We start from the raw sequence: 15,032 nt of genomic DNA, 5'->3' as shown, positions 1-15,032 counted from the left end.
CTGGCACCATTGCAGTAAACAGGCTAGTGGCATACAGGCCCAGGCAGCTTCAGGACATCAGTAGGGGCTATGCTTTCTGTTCCTTTGTTACCCTCAGGAGTGAGAGATCAGCTAAAACCACCACCACCTGTGGAACGTCGTGCCAGTCTTCAGTGGCATTGCCCTGCACTTGTTCCCATGGAATGGGGACTGAAATGTTATTGCTTTATGCAACCAAAATTCCTCCTCCCCCCATCTCCTCACTCACCACTCGTGGGGCCATACGCACCGTGACTGGGGCTGGAGTGCGGTGCAGTGTGGAGGCACTCCACAGCTGTAGTGTCAATAAACTTTTCTTCTTAAAAGCGTTTCTGGGAATAAGGGATGAGAGTTTTGAGCCTTGTCTCTCCCTTTCCATTGTGACTGTAAATCCAATGACATGTCTGTGTTTAATCAGCAGTTCTGCCATTGCAGCCTTAAGGGGTGCCCTCTCTACACCCACAGAATGCCTGACCCTGATGAGGAGAAAGCAGAGGACTAGGAAGGGCATAGTCAGCAAGGTCCTGCAAGCCAGTGCTGCACGGGCCTGTGAGCAAAAGGCCCAGAGGGCCAATATGACTAAGACTAGGGAGAAGTAAAGAGAGGAGAGGAGAGAGAAGTCCTATCAGGACAAGGAGAGGGAGATGCACCAGGACATCATAGATCTTCTCAAGCAGCAAACCCAAATGCTGCAGACACCGGTTGACCTACAGGTCCAAAAATCCCAGACTCCCCACCCTTTGCAGTCCTTGGAGAACTCCCTGCTAGCAGCTCCCTACATCCCCAATGTTCCAAGTGGCATCTCAGGCCACATCCTAACCCCTACCACTCCATGCTGGGGGACAGCAAGGAAAACCACAGCTTCACATACACTGACCTGTGCAAAGCATGGGTTGCCCATGTGTAGCCACAATAGCCTGCATTTGTCTGCTGAAATGGACAGAAATATTTGCTGCCTTTCCAATTTTAAAGTTCCACTCTGTTAATTGACGTTAAAGCTTTGTTTACATTGCCTGCACTTTTCTGCACATTGTTTTTCTGCACTGCTTTTTGCCACTTAATACATTTCTATGTTTGGAGAATAAAATTATCTTTATTAGTTCACAATATATATTGCAGAATGCATAGAGGTACTAGGAATTGTGTAGCAATACCCACTTGATGTGGTCTCTCTTGTAGAAATTGTTTCCGTTTCATTAAATAACTGAATATTAACCAGACCTGATAAAGCATAAGAATAACTCTATAATCCAGTGGTTGGTGTAGTCACCGGAGAGGTGAGAGACCCCTATACGGATCCCTTCACCTCCCCAGAGGGGAGAATTGAACCAGGTTCTCTTACATGCCAGATGTGCAACCTAACCCCTGGGTGAAAGTTCTCCTCCCACTTTGTGGGGAGTTAGGCATCCTCAGAGAACACCTCCTGGATCAGGCAGCAGATGCAGAGGAGCACCCATCTTCCCTCAATTTGAGGATCGGCTTGGCGCTTCAGCACGAGATAAGCGTCTGAGCAGCTAGAGCTAGGCAGCAGGGCACCTGCTCTTAGGCATCGAAGGAACTTTTACAGCAGTAACGTAGGAGCCCAGGCAGTTTTGTGGATCGCAGAGGAATCAAAAAGTCCCCTGGTGTGGGTGGGACGAGCGAGGCCATGATCATGTTTAAGTGTCTTTAATGCCAACACAGGACACTGTGGTAGATGGGGAGGGGGAGGGTTCCCTGCTGGGCTACGAGGGTCTTCCCCTTCCTGTAGCCTTGGTGACTAGGTGGCCTGACTTCAGGGCTACATAGGCCTGTTGAAAATCCCCATTTCCTTCCCACCTCTGCCCAGCCTCATCCCGGGAATTGGTAACCCCCCTGGCCACCCTGCCCACCCCCCACTCACTCTTGCTCACCCCTCTTCTCATGTTATTTACACTCTTTACATTTCAGTGATGGCTTCACCCGACAAGGATATTTCCTGTCTCTCTGTCCCCTGTGTAATGAGTTCCAAGTTCTCCACATCAGCTGTACAAATGCTGCACTTTCCCAGAGCTGCATCTCCGACACTCTCCTCCACCTGGCTCTATCTCATGTCACTGCAGGGGGAGGGATAGCTCAGTGGTTTGATCATTGGCCTGCTAAACCCAGGGTTGTGAGTTCAATTCTTGAGGGGGGCCTCTTAGGGATCTGGGGCAAAAATCAGTACTTGGTCCTGCTAGTGAAGGCAGGGGGCTGGACTTGATGACCTTTCAAGGTCCCTTCCAATTCTATGAGATAGAAGGTGTATATGACACAGTCATCTCCTGCTCTGTTTCATTCTCCGCCTTTTGGATGGTGACTCTGATATTTGCCCATCAGTGTATGTGCCAATGATTATTTATCATTCCCATGGCTCAAAAAACACTAAAATCTCACAGCAAAGGGCTGGGGAAAGGAAAAAAATAGAAGAAATGACTATTCTCACCCATGGTCATTTGTCTCAAGAAGACCATAATAAATATCAGCTATAGCCTGTCAAACAAAACTAATATCCACTTATGTGACCAAATGGCCTTCAGGAAAGAGAGAGAAACCCATGTTACATGGGGAAGGGTATGAAGTTCATATAAAATTTAATCCCAGAGCATGTTACATCTGATGACTCTAAATCAAAATAGATTTTCACATCATGTTCTCTTCTAAGCCACCACTCAGCAATCCCTCACTATTAGGTCATGTTATTTACAAAAGTTTTAGCATCATTGTAATGAAAAAAAAATCCCACCAAAAAAATAAACAAAACCTTTCCACGGGCAAATAAGCGAGTTTGGCAAATAAAAGCCCAGAAGCCACTTGTGTTGATGGACACCGTGATTTAAACTCAGATTGGTCACACTGCATTCGGGATTAATTTAAATCCCCCCTCTGGGTTAGTGACACATTCATCTCCAGCTTTAATTCTAATTTAGAATCAGAGAAATCCAAGTGTGATTCCTAAGCATGGAAAGCTGAGGACACTGGGGAATGTGACCCTTTCGGAGGTGAAGGGGTAGCACTGAGAGAAAATAGCTTCTGTCTGAGCCATAGAGTTTAATGCTGCTGGGGAAAAAGGGGAATCACAATGCCACTGGGGGAAGAATTGAATCTCTTTGACTCACCCCATCGCCTTCAGGTATCACAGATTCTGAAACAACACATTTATGGAGCTCTGCTCCTGCTCTGTGTTATATTTAAACATCTTGGAAATAGAAGAAAGGGTACAAAAAGTAATGATCTTCAGTACAATTCAGATCAATGTGAGAATAACTGGAAATGAGTCACTCTGTCCTGAAAGAGCATACTTAATCTTAAGAGCAACTCAATCACTCTGCTAATGAGGCAACAATATACAGGAGATGCTCAGGGATGATCTAGGATAGAGAAAGTGCTGGAGATTCGGTCAGAATCAGAGGGAAACATGCCAGCTAACCCCGCACCACTTTTCTTACTCTACACAAACCTTTGGAGGCTAAAGCTGAGGTGGGCCTGGCCCATGCGTCCCTTTGGAAATCATATAAGAACGGCCATAATGGATCAGACCAAAGGTCCATCTAGCCCAGTATCCTGTTTTCCAACAGTGGCCAATGCCAGGTGCCCCAGAGGGAATGAACAGAACAGGTAAACATCAAGTGATTCATCCCCTGTTGCCCATTCCCAGCTTCTGGCAAACAGAGGCTAGGGACACCATCCCAGCGCATCCTGGCAAATAGCCATTGATGGACCTGTCCTCCATGAATTCACCTAGTTCTTTTTTGAACCCTGTTATAGTCTTGGCCTTCACAACATCCGCTGGCAAAGAGTTCCACAGGCTGACTGTGCTTTGTGTGAAAAAATACTTCCTTTTGTTTGTTTTAAACCTACTGCCTATTAATTTCATTTGGTGACCCCTAGTTCTTGTGTCCCTCTCAGTGATGCTTTCTTAATACTAAGAGAACAGAGAAAGGGGCAGAGGGGCTGAAGTATAGGAGAAGTACCTTCCTAATCTCATCCCTTTCCACCCTTGTTATTTCATGATCCCCACACTGGATACCTCAACACCCTACATCTGACTGCTTCTGGTTCCCATCTCCATCAGCCCCAAACATTAAATTCCTCCATTACCTGCCCATCATCCATCCCTCCTGGTCTGTTAACATCTGATCCCCTGAGAACCAAGCACCCTGGGGGATCTGGGGAGAGAAGGAGTTACCAGCCCTCAGGGGCACCCCACTGCAGGGAACAACTCCAGTTAAGTGCGAGAGCCCAGCCCATGGGCTGGTGGAAGAAGAGAGATGGAAACAGGTCTCTAGAATGAATATGGGGCCCAACTTTTCTTCTGCTAATCTCCATGAAAGGGCAGGGAAGGGGAGAGGGAATTTCCAGAGGAGTTCTTTTCTCTTCCTTTGCCCAACAGGTAGAAGGCGGAGAGGCACATCACCTCAGCAGCCGGGCCTGCAGCAATGAGGCAGAGTGGATCAGGTATTCTGCTCTGCCTGGGGTGTTCTAGACAGGCAGAACCAGAGTCACTCATCAGTTCAGGTTTGTCTGCTGCTGTATCCTCACCCCAGAGAGGGGCAGCCAGATATTTGGGAACCAAATGTCACTGGTGTAGGAGGGAAATCAGGAAATGGTTTATTTTTACTATGGCTACTGACTGGGGCATTTATAGGAGCCTCTGCCATATGGATTCTCTGATGTTTAATAAGGTATGAGCTCCGAGTGAAGCTTTTCCCACAGTTGGTGCATTTATAGGGTCTCTCTTCTGTGTGTGTTCTCTGATGTTTAATCAGGGATGAGCTAATATTAAAGCTTTTCCCACAGCTGGAGCACTTATAGGGTCTCTCTTCTGTATGGATTCTTTGATGTGTGATAAGGGACGAACTAATATTGAAGCTTTTCCCACAGTCGGAGCATTTATATGGTTTCTCTCCTGCGTGAATTTTCCGATGTGTACAAAGGGATGAAATCACATTGAAGCTTTTCCCACATTCAAGGCATTTATATGGTTTCTCGCCTGTGTGAATTCTCCGATGTCTAATGAGGGCTGAGCTCACACAGAAGTTTTTCCCACAATCGGGGCATTTATAGGGTCTCTCTTCTGTGTGGAGTCTCTGATGTAGAAGAAGGGCTGAGATCTGGTTGAAGCTTTTCCCACAGTCAGGGCATTTAAAGGGTCTCTCTCCTGTGTGGATTCTCTCATGGTTAATAAGGCTTGATCTCTCCTTGAAGCTTTTCCCACAGTCGGGGCATCTATAGGGTCTCTCGCCCGTATGGATTCTCTGATGTGTTTTAAGGGATGAACTCACATTGAAGCTTTTCTCACAGTCAGGGCATTTATAAGGCTTCTCTCCTGTGTGCACTCTCTGATGTCTAATGAGGGCTGAATTCACACTGAAACTTTTCCCGCAGTTGAGGCATTTATAGGGTTTCTCTCCTGTGTGGACTCTCTGATGTTCAATGAGGCGTGAGCTGCGAGTGAAGTTTTTCCCACAGTTGAGGCACTTATACGGTCTCTCTCCTGTGTGGGTTTTCAGATGTAAAGTAAGGGCTGAGCTATTGTTGAAGCTTTTCCCACAGTTGGGACAGCTATAGGGTCTCTCTCCTGTGTGGATTCTCTCATGTCTGGTTAGGTCTGAGCTCCGTTTGAAGCTTTTCCCACACTTGGTACATGTGGCTTTTCTCTCTCCCATGGAGATTCTCTGCTGGACTGTTGTTCTCTCAAGGTCCTTGCAATCTCCCCTATAATGAACAGATTTACCTACTTCTTGCACTGGGAGGTTATCCTGATGGTTCTCTGGCATGTGCTCATTCTCACAAGCTGCTTCCTGTTCAGGACTCGAGGACACGTTCCCTTGAGATCTTCCCAGTAATGTCCAGTGTTGTTCCACTTGCTCAGTACCTTCTTGCTGGGGATTCTCCTCCTCGTACTTTCTCATCATCCCATCACCTGCTGGGATAGAAAGAGAATCCAGACGCGAGTCATTCCCTGTGCCAGGAGAGTGGGGAAAGGGAGGGAGGGAGGGAAATCTCAGAAAGGGAAAGAGTAAATGGGGTGGTGGATGTGTGGGGGGAGACACAAATGAAATGAACTGTTGGGAGATCAAAAAAAAAATCAGAATCTCCATAATTTTTTCCCAGAGAATAGAGAAGATCCTATCTCGGGTGGCAAGGAGGTGCTGCCAGGTGTCAGTGATGGTGGGTGTGAAGACATGAGTGACGTCTGCAATGAGGATACAACACCTGCTGGGTACAATCCAGAAGTGGGGCAGCTAAAGCGGCGTTTTGGGGAATCCAAGCTGTTTCTGTCATTCAAGAATTGTCTCTGAGTCGGTTTAAAGGACTCCTCATCTGCACAGGTACCTCTCAAGATCTCCCTCTCCTTGGAGCCCTGGAGATCTGGGACCCACAGCATTTCCCCTTGTTCCACCTTGGAGATCATGTCAGGTTTGGGAAGAAGAAATCCTGTTCCAGGAGAAAGTAAACAAGTGAGATGAGGGTGAATTATGAATGCAAAGAATATTCCACAGGTTAAGGTTGGTTCCTTATTCCCAATTTCTTATTTAAAGGGCCAAGATTTAAAAAAAACAAACAAACAAAATCCTCATCAGTGCAAGTTTAATTTTTTAAATATTTCAACAAAATAAGTGGGATTGAATTTTCTAACAATTTATAGTAAACAAAACCCACTCTCACAAGGTGTATCTGCCTCTTAATTTGAATAAATTATTGATAGGGCCCTACCAAATTGGTAAATTTCACGTTTTCAGATGTTTAAATCTGAAATTTCATGGTGTTGTAACCGTGGGGGCCCTGACCCAAAAGGGGATTGTAGGGGGATTGCAAACTTGTTGTAGGGGGTTCACAGGATTGCCACCCTCAGCTGAACTCTGAAGGCAGAAACAGTGGAGCTTCCTGCAGCTGCAGGAGGTTCCCAGAGGTGGAGGTGGGTATGAGCTCCCTCCGAGAGCGGCTGTGCAGGGGACGAACAAGTCCTGTCCCTCCCCAGCCCAGCTGGAGCAAGGACCCCCTGGCTGGAGTGCTCCAAGCAGCAGGGAGAGATCGAATTTCACAGGGAAGGGCTTATTTCACAGTCTGTGTGACTCGTTTTTCACGGCCGTGAAATTGGTAGGGCCCTAGTTATTGATATTTGAAAATGTGTATGTAGTCACAGGTCTTGTTACTGTGACTCTTGGACGGTTCTGAAGCAGCTGGGACATGCCACTGTCCAACGCAAAAGTTTATTCCTGTGCAATGTGCTGGCACATGTCATCCCCTGTTGTGATAATTTACCCTAATTGTGAGCTTAACCGTGCAAAGTGAGTGAAAGTTCATAAAATGTCACAGTAACCTATAATAACAAACATTGATGGGAAAAGATGCAAAAGAGAGACAGGAAGACTGAATTAGTCCAAACAAAAAAGGCTACTGATATAACTCAAGGACTGTGTTGAAATCATGCCCAGCAAACAACAGCAGTGTGAGACCAGAAATCAATGAACCAAAATCAGCGCATCAGAAATTAGGTCTAATATAAATCTAGCCTTCATTTATAATGTTAATTCTAGCAATTTTTCCTGTGTGCTGCTTTGTTTGGATGGTGAGAAAGCATTCAACTGGCTGGAGGGGAATACATCAGACATATTTTGGTAAGGTTTGGTTTTGGAAAGGAGTCTTCTACGGGCATATTGGCCCTGTATACTCATCCTCGTGCATCTGCCTTGGCTAATGATCATCAATCCGCAACTTTTAATTTGTCTAGGGGTAAGGGACAGAATTGTCCCTTATTCACCCTGTTTGCTCTGGCCATGGAGCCATGTAAGAAACAGCCTCTTGGTAAAGAGCATCAAAATGTCTTCTGGATTAGAACACAAAAATAGCTTTGTATTCTGATAATATCTTGTTATATTTGCAGAATCCAGAAGCATCATTAAAAATGATAGAACAGAATTGACTTTGGAATTTGGGCAGGTATCAGGCTTCAAAATACACTATGATAAAACTGAAATTTTAGGAATTAATATTCCTGAAAGGGACAAAACAAACTGTTGTCAGTGACATAAATTTAAATGGGTAAAGACATATTTAAAATATTTAGGAATAAATATTGTATAGGAATAAATATTGTAAAATCTTTTTTTAAGGCAAACAACCCTCCACTGTAGGGAAAAAACAACAACATAAAAGAGTTGGAGAAATTGAACAAATATTAAATTTCTTGGCTAGGTGGGGTAGCCTTGTAAAAGATGAATGTCCTCTCAAAGTTGTTATTTTTGTTTCAGTACATCCCAGTTGGTATCCGTGACATGCTTTAAAAACATGGCAGGATGCACTATTAAAATTCATATGAAAACATACAAATCAAAGGGGGAGTTCTAAAGTACTGAATAAACCTACACAGTTGGGTGGACTAGCTTTCCCTAATTTGGCTTATTATTATTATGCATCAAAATTGAAAGACATGATCAATTGCATTAGCAATAGACCATTCATACGCTGGGTAAAACTCGAACAAGACAAGAGCCCAAATATAGCTATAGATAGTAACAGTTAGGTTACAAAGAAATGTAGGTCACCAAACATAAAAAATCACCCATTCATCCAGGCCAACTTAGCAGCTTTGGGCAACTTTTTAAAAATTCCTTTACCTGAGGCCCTCTCCCTTAGCTACTTTTATTACTAGTCACGAATTTATCACTAGGAAATATCAAAGTGACTACGCATTGTGGGTAACAGCTGAGATTACTTAGTTTGGACAGCTGTTCCTGGGTCCCGATTTGAAATCATACCAAGAGATAGCTAATAATAATTAAGATCCCATATTTTCAATATTTACAAATCAAACATTCTATTGTGAAATCTGGATACAAGATGTCTCTATCTAGACCTTTGACCACATTTGAGGAGTTAATCCAGGAGGAACCTGGAACAAAAGGTTTAATTTCTAAGATATATACAATTTTGATTGAAAAAGATGTTGATAGGAAAACAACCCAGATAAAAAGATGGGAGAGGGATATTAATTGAGTGGGAAAGGGAATATACATATACATCTTCAATTTGTGTAGCTCACAAAGATTTTTATAAATTACTGTATAGATGGCATTTGACTCAAGTTAAGATAAATCATATTTTTACTGCTAGGGATGCACTGTGGTGGGGAAAAGGGAACATACTTGCACATATGGTGGTTGTGTCCAGGAACTAGCCAGTTTGGGGAGGCAATTATTAAAGAGATTCATCTTATAACAAAATGACAGCTTCCCAGAGATCTCCTGACCTGCTTCCTTACAGTCCAGTAAAGGATGTACATTTTAAAAAGAATGACAAATGAATTTCTTTTTTTTAAGGTTAGCAGCAAGGCTAAGTGTTGCTTATTATTGGAAAAATGTGACTTCTCGTCCTATGGAATTGTGGTATTGTAAAATATGGACTCTTCTTGTAATGGAACAGCTTTCACACCAAGTACGTACACAAGAGAAGTGCCAAAAAGAGGATAGGTGTTTAGAAATGGGTCATCCTTTGTAGCGTACTCAGAGGAGGAAGGCTTGCCAGTGGACGAGTCAGAATCTTTAGCCAGGTTCTTTGAATATGAACATGATGCTGAATAAGTCATGTATGATATAGGAAGTTAATATTTTATTGTATCTTTGCCTTCATAAAAAGTTTCGGAAAAGAAATACTGTGTATTATCATTACAGTGGCACAGTCTCACCTGTACGGATTGGCTCAGCGGCTCCTATCCATTCTCTCCTCCCATTTCACTGAGCAGGGAAATCTCCAGGCACAGTTCAGAGATCCTCTCATCCCCTCTCTTGACAATTGCTCTGTCTAGCTCTTCCAGCTAGGACAGCAGTAAGCTGCTCCTGCAGAAACCCACATAGCTTCTTCCACTCCCGGATAATTTTCTGCCTCTTGGCTTCTGTCTGTTTCTGCAATTACAGGGAGAGGGTGGCAAGGTAACCAGGGGAATATCCTACATGTGCCTCCCAGCAGATCGGGGAGATATTGGCTAGAACCCAGGGTCCCTAGTGGTGCATGATGGGAAGTTCACTTAGAACAGGAAGGATGGAGGGCCCAGAACAGGGACAAAGGGCAACAGCACAAAAACCTCAACAACTTGCACTGAGCCAAAAATCTCCATCCATTCAGCCCACATTTTCTCTCCTCTCTCCACATCTTCCCTAGGCACTCCAGAGAAATCCCAGCCACTATAATATCTGAGCAGCCTCTGGGCAGGGTCTCTCTGGGCCAGTTCACAGACAAGTCCCATACACTGGCAAATGTTCCCCAAGAGCATCATGGTACCCTCCACGTGCTTGACCCCACCCTCCTCCCTGGATTCCAGTGGGGATGGTTTCCTGGCTGAGGCCGGCAGGAGAGTCCTTGTGGTTGCCACATCACTCCAGGCACTCTAATCCCAGGCAAACCTCGGTGCCGGGATGGGGAGAATGACTCTGAGCACCCACCAGCCATTCCGCTCTTTGCCTCTCCTTGTCATCTTTGGCTTCTCTTTGCTCGTTTCTCGCACAGCACAGATGCTCTTGCAGCCCCTCCTGGAAGAATCAGGGAGGGGGGAGATTTTATATATATATTTACAAATGACTACAAACACTCTCACAGCTGGCAGATTCCCTGTGTTGCAGCTGCCCGTGCAGCGTCCCTGGGATTCACACCCAGAGCAGGATGTGGCCCTTAGACTTTGTCTCCACTGCAGTCCAACCTCAGCAAGGCAGGTGTGAAAAGGGAAACGAATAAAAACAGAACCCACCTTGTTGTCAGAGGCCCAACCCCCAGCTGCAAATATCCCCCACACTATAGGGCAGTGGTTCTCAACCAGGGGTACACATACCCCTGGGGGTATGCAGAGGACTTCCAGGGGGTACATCAACTTATCTAGATATTTGCCTACCGGTAGTTTCACAACAGACTATATAATAAGCCCTAGTAAAGTCAGTACAAATTAAAATGTCATACAGACAGTGACTTGTTTATACTGCTCTATGTACTATACATGGAAAAGTAAATACAATATTTATATTCCAAATTGATTTATTTTATAATTATATGGTAAAAATGAGAAAGGAAGCAACTTTTCAGTAACTGTGTGCTGTGTGACACTTCCATATTTTTACATCTGATTTTGTAAGCAAGTCGTTTTTAAGTGAGGTGAAACTTGGGGATACACAAATCAGACTCCTGAAAGGGGTACAGTAGCCTGGAAAGGTTGAGAACCATTTCTATAGATGTACACAAAATATTAAAATTCAGACATTGCCCCCAGCTTCCCCAGCTCCAGTGACTCAACATACCCAGAGTGCCAGCTCTGAACCTCCCCTCCCCCACAAAACCCCGCCATTAGTTTTAGTCATTGCTCCCAATGCTGAGAACACCCCCCAGAGGCTAACTGCATGGACTAACTACATGAGGAGGGCATTGTTATAGCAGATTGACCCTAGGGATTGTTAATTTATATTCATTCCACTTTAAAAAAAAATCCTTCCCTTCCATCGGAATCCCAGCCGTGAGATTAAGCATAGCGCATGTTGGGTACCGTAACCCTTACAATGCCATGTCTGTGTCATAGCTAGAGAAACTGGTCCCCCCAACCCTCCCAAAGACTAGAGGCAGAAAGTTTGGATCCAAATAAGGTGTCCAGATGTCTTGATTTTATAGGGACGGTCCCGATACTTGGAGCTTTGTCTTATATAGGTGACTACTGAACCCCCCCACCCCCAGCCCACCTCCTCCGCCATCCCAATTTTCCTCCTCCGCCATCCCAATTTTTCACACTTGCTATCTGGTCACACTAGATCCAAATGGCATTTGTTACCAATACCAAGAGCAGAAACCAATCCAGCTATGGGAAAGGAAACACTCCCAGGAATGGGACAATAGGTCTCCCAGCCAGAAGGGGAGAGTAGAGGGGAAAGGAGGAGGACAGAGAGACTGGAAGTGGCAGCAGACGCAATCGGGAAGGGGGGAAGGGGGGGGGAAACGGGACGTTCCCGACTCACAGCCCTGCCCAGCTCTATTCCCTGCAGCACCCCGGGACAGATTGACTTTCCTGGGGAGAAGGTGAGGAGCAGGGAGAGGAAAAGCCAGTTCCTGCCTCTGCCTGGTCCCCGCGCTGCTGGGGGGACACGCTACCCTTCCTCCTTTGGCTCCTGCTATCACAGACTGCCCCCTTGCCCCACATGTGTTCTCCTGGTGCGTCCCCCCCAGATGCTCTCCCTCTGGGCAGAATGTGTGTGTGGGCGGGCGAATGTTCTGGGTCGTGCTGCTGGTTGCCTCTCTTGTGGTGCTGGGGTGATTTCAGCCAGTCCTCCCTAGAGACCCCCCACTAGTCACCCTGAGGCCCCTAATCCTGCATAGAAGCCTGCAGCCCTGTGCAATGGGGCAAGCCCTTCTGCTGCTTCCTTACAGCAGCTAAGCCAGGGCAGACACATGGGGAGCAGAGACGGGCCAAGGTGCAGAGCCACTTTCCTGCCTGGCCCCAGCCTTTTCCCCCGGGTCTCTCCCCTCTCCTCCAGGCTCTGGCTCAGGGGCCGGTGTTCCAGCCACCGCAGAAAGTCCCCCCGGCTAGGCACAAAGGGGGGGTTAATGCAGGTCTCTCCCTGCACAGATCCCGCTGGGGAGCAGTAGTGGCTCAGGCCGGGCTCCTGGATGACCAGGAATGGAGCAGGAGCCAGCAGCAGCATCTCAGTATCTGACCCAGGAAATAAAGACCCCAAGAAACCTGCGTCTCTCCCCCCTGTATAATAACCAGAGCCTCCAGTGGCAAAAGCAAATGAAATAGCCTCCTTCCTCTTCCCCACCTCAGGACAGACACAGATCTCATCTCCTCCAGATCTGGAGTCAGCCTCTGTCCTTCCTTGCCATGAATCTGGACTGACACCAGAATTTAACTGAGACCAGAATGTGACCTGGACGTGTGGCCCAGGAGGAATGAGGCCAAGACCCTTTTTAATGTTGCCCACCCCGGATATTCAGCATTCAGGAGTCAGTCCTCAAAATCACGAATTTGGCTTAAACCATAATCATTTGGAGGAGAGGCCGGGGGAGGAAGTGGCAATTTGCCTTCTAGTTTTTGAGACTTTGGAGGGAAGCTGTCCACCCGCAAAGCATGTTTGAGCATGTCAGGTTCTAAATTTCCCAATGGTTGTTTGCAGGGGACATCCCTTAGCTCACAGGTCCCCAAACTGTGGGGTGCGCCCCATGAGGGGAGCATGGAGGAATATTCAGGGGGATGCAGCAGGGCCTGAGCCAGCCTACACAGGGGGTGGGGCAGGAGCGCCACCCAGCCCCACTCCACCACCAGCTCTGCTCCGGTGGCCCAGCTAAGGTTTCCGCTCCTCCTGGCCCCAATCCCACCCCCAGCCTCGGCTCTGCTCCCAGCCCCGGCCCCAGTCCCACCCCCAGCATTGGCCCCCAGCCACGGCTCTGCTCCCAGCTCCGGCCCCAGTTCCACCCCCAGCCTCGGCCCCTGGTCCTGGTTCTGTTCCCAGCCCCAGACCTGCTCACAGCTGTGGCCTCAGCCTCTGTGTTCTTACCCCTGTCTGTGCACCCCACCCCCAGACATGTCCCAGCTCCCCCCCGGGGGGGGGTTGCAGACGGGGTAAGGGGAGGTGCAATTGTGAAAAGTGTGGGGACCACCGCCTTAGCTTCTATCCCCTGGGGTGGGGAAGCTGCCATCGTATCCCTCCCCACTTTCTTCACTTATCACTACCCTATCTCTCTACCTTCCCCATCTGGTCTCCTTCCACACTCAGTCTCCTCTCCCCTCATTTCCCTTCACAGTATCCTACCCTTCATTTTCCCTTTCTGCCAACCTGATTTCTGTGGCCACCTCATCGTCCCCCGCACATTCATGTTTCCCTGCCTTATCCTCCTGCACAATGATTCCCTTTATTCTGTCAGTGTCCCTTCCGTATCCCCTACTTCCCCAGGCCTCTCTCAGCCTCTTCCTGCCTGACATCTTTATATGCCCCCTCAGCATCCTGCAGCTCTTCAATTTTCTTTCTGCTGCCCATCCTTACGCATAGAAATGCCACCACCTCTCCTTGGGGTAAGCTTGGCTTCAGCTTTCATAACAGGAATGGGAACTGAGGGTCATGTTGAATAGGGGGAAATTTACAAGTTAGTTTCCAGGCAATGTGAGATCCTGGGGTGCTCACAGCCGCCAGAAATAAGAACATAAGAACGGCCATACTGGGTCAGACCAACAATCCATCTAGCCCAATATCCTGTCTTCCAACAGTGGCCAATGCCAGGTGCCCCAGAGGGAATGAACACAACAGGTAATCGTCAAGTGATCCATCCCCTGTCGCCCATTCCCAGCTTCTGGCAAACAGAGATTAGGGACACCATCCCTGCCCATCCTGGCTGATAAGCCATTGATGGACCTATCCTCCATGAATTTATCTAGTTCTTTTTTGAACCCTGTTATAGTCCTGGCCTTCATAATATCCGCTGGCAAAGAGTTCCACAGTCTGACTTTTGTCTGTTTTAACCCTGCTGCCTATTCATTTCATTCTGTAATTTTCACTCCACGCATCTGAAGAAGTGAGGTTTTTTACCCACAAAAACTTATGCCCAAATAAATCTGTTAGTCTTTAAGATGCCACCGAACTCCTTGTAGTTTTCAAATGGTTATTTATTGGAGTCTGTGGCCTTTTGTACTTATCTGGGGTCTAGAGTGGAGGCCGAGTTGCACTTCACAATCTTTAATGTAGTTATCCTCACAATTCTTTCTTTCCTAAAAAACACAAATTCTGCTTGCTTTCTCCATCAAATACGTATGGTTTCCCTGGAACCCTTCTGCCATCTCCTCTCCGGTTTAGTTCCTGGAGCAGACAACACTGCCAACCTCAAACTTTGAAAAATCACTAGTTGGGACAAAAATAATAATAAAATAAATAATAACAAATAATGAGATAGGCTTATAAACATGGGGGGAGGGGTGTTTAATAATAAATGTGTTTTGCTTTCTGGCTTCTGACCCCTAAGGTTACACTCAGGTCATGTTTTCAAACCTGAGG

General features: G+C 46.6%; 1 protein-coding gene across 1 annotated transcript in view; it reads right to left on the bottom strand.

Moving 5' to 3' along the window:
* Positions 1-2,592: 2,592 nt before the first annotated feature.
* LOC128848359 (zinc finger protein 420-like) overlaps positions 2,593-15,032 on the bottom strand; it is a 38,031-nt gene continuing 25,591 nt past the window's right edge. Inside the window, exon 6 of the mRNA XM_054048339.1 lies at positions 2,593-5,668. Coding sequence (XP_053904314.1) covers positions 4,554-5,668 — 1,115 coding nt within the window. The 3' untranslated portion in view covers positions 2,593-4,553. The remainder of the gene's footprint in view (positions 5,669-15,032) is intronic.

Source organism: Malaclemys terrapin, chromosome 13 (genome assembly GCF_027887155.1).
Source record: "Malaclemys terrapin pileata isolate rMalTer1 chromosome 13, rMalTer1.hap1, whole genome shotgun sequence".
NCBI classification, from domain to species: Eukaryota; Metazoa; Chordata; order Testudines; family Emydidae; genus Malaclemys; species Malaclemys terrapin.
Note: the sequence above shows the minus strand (reverse complement) of the source record. Positions and strands in the feature narration are given on the sequence as shown.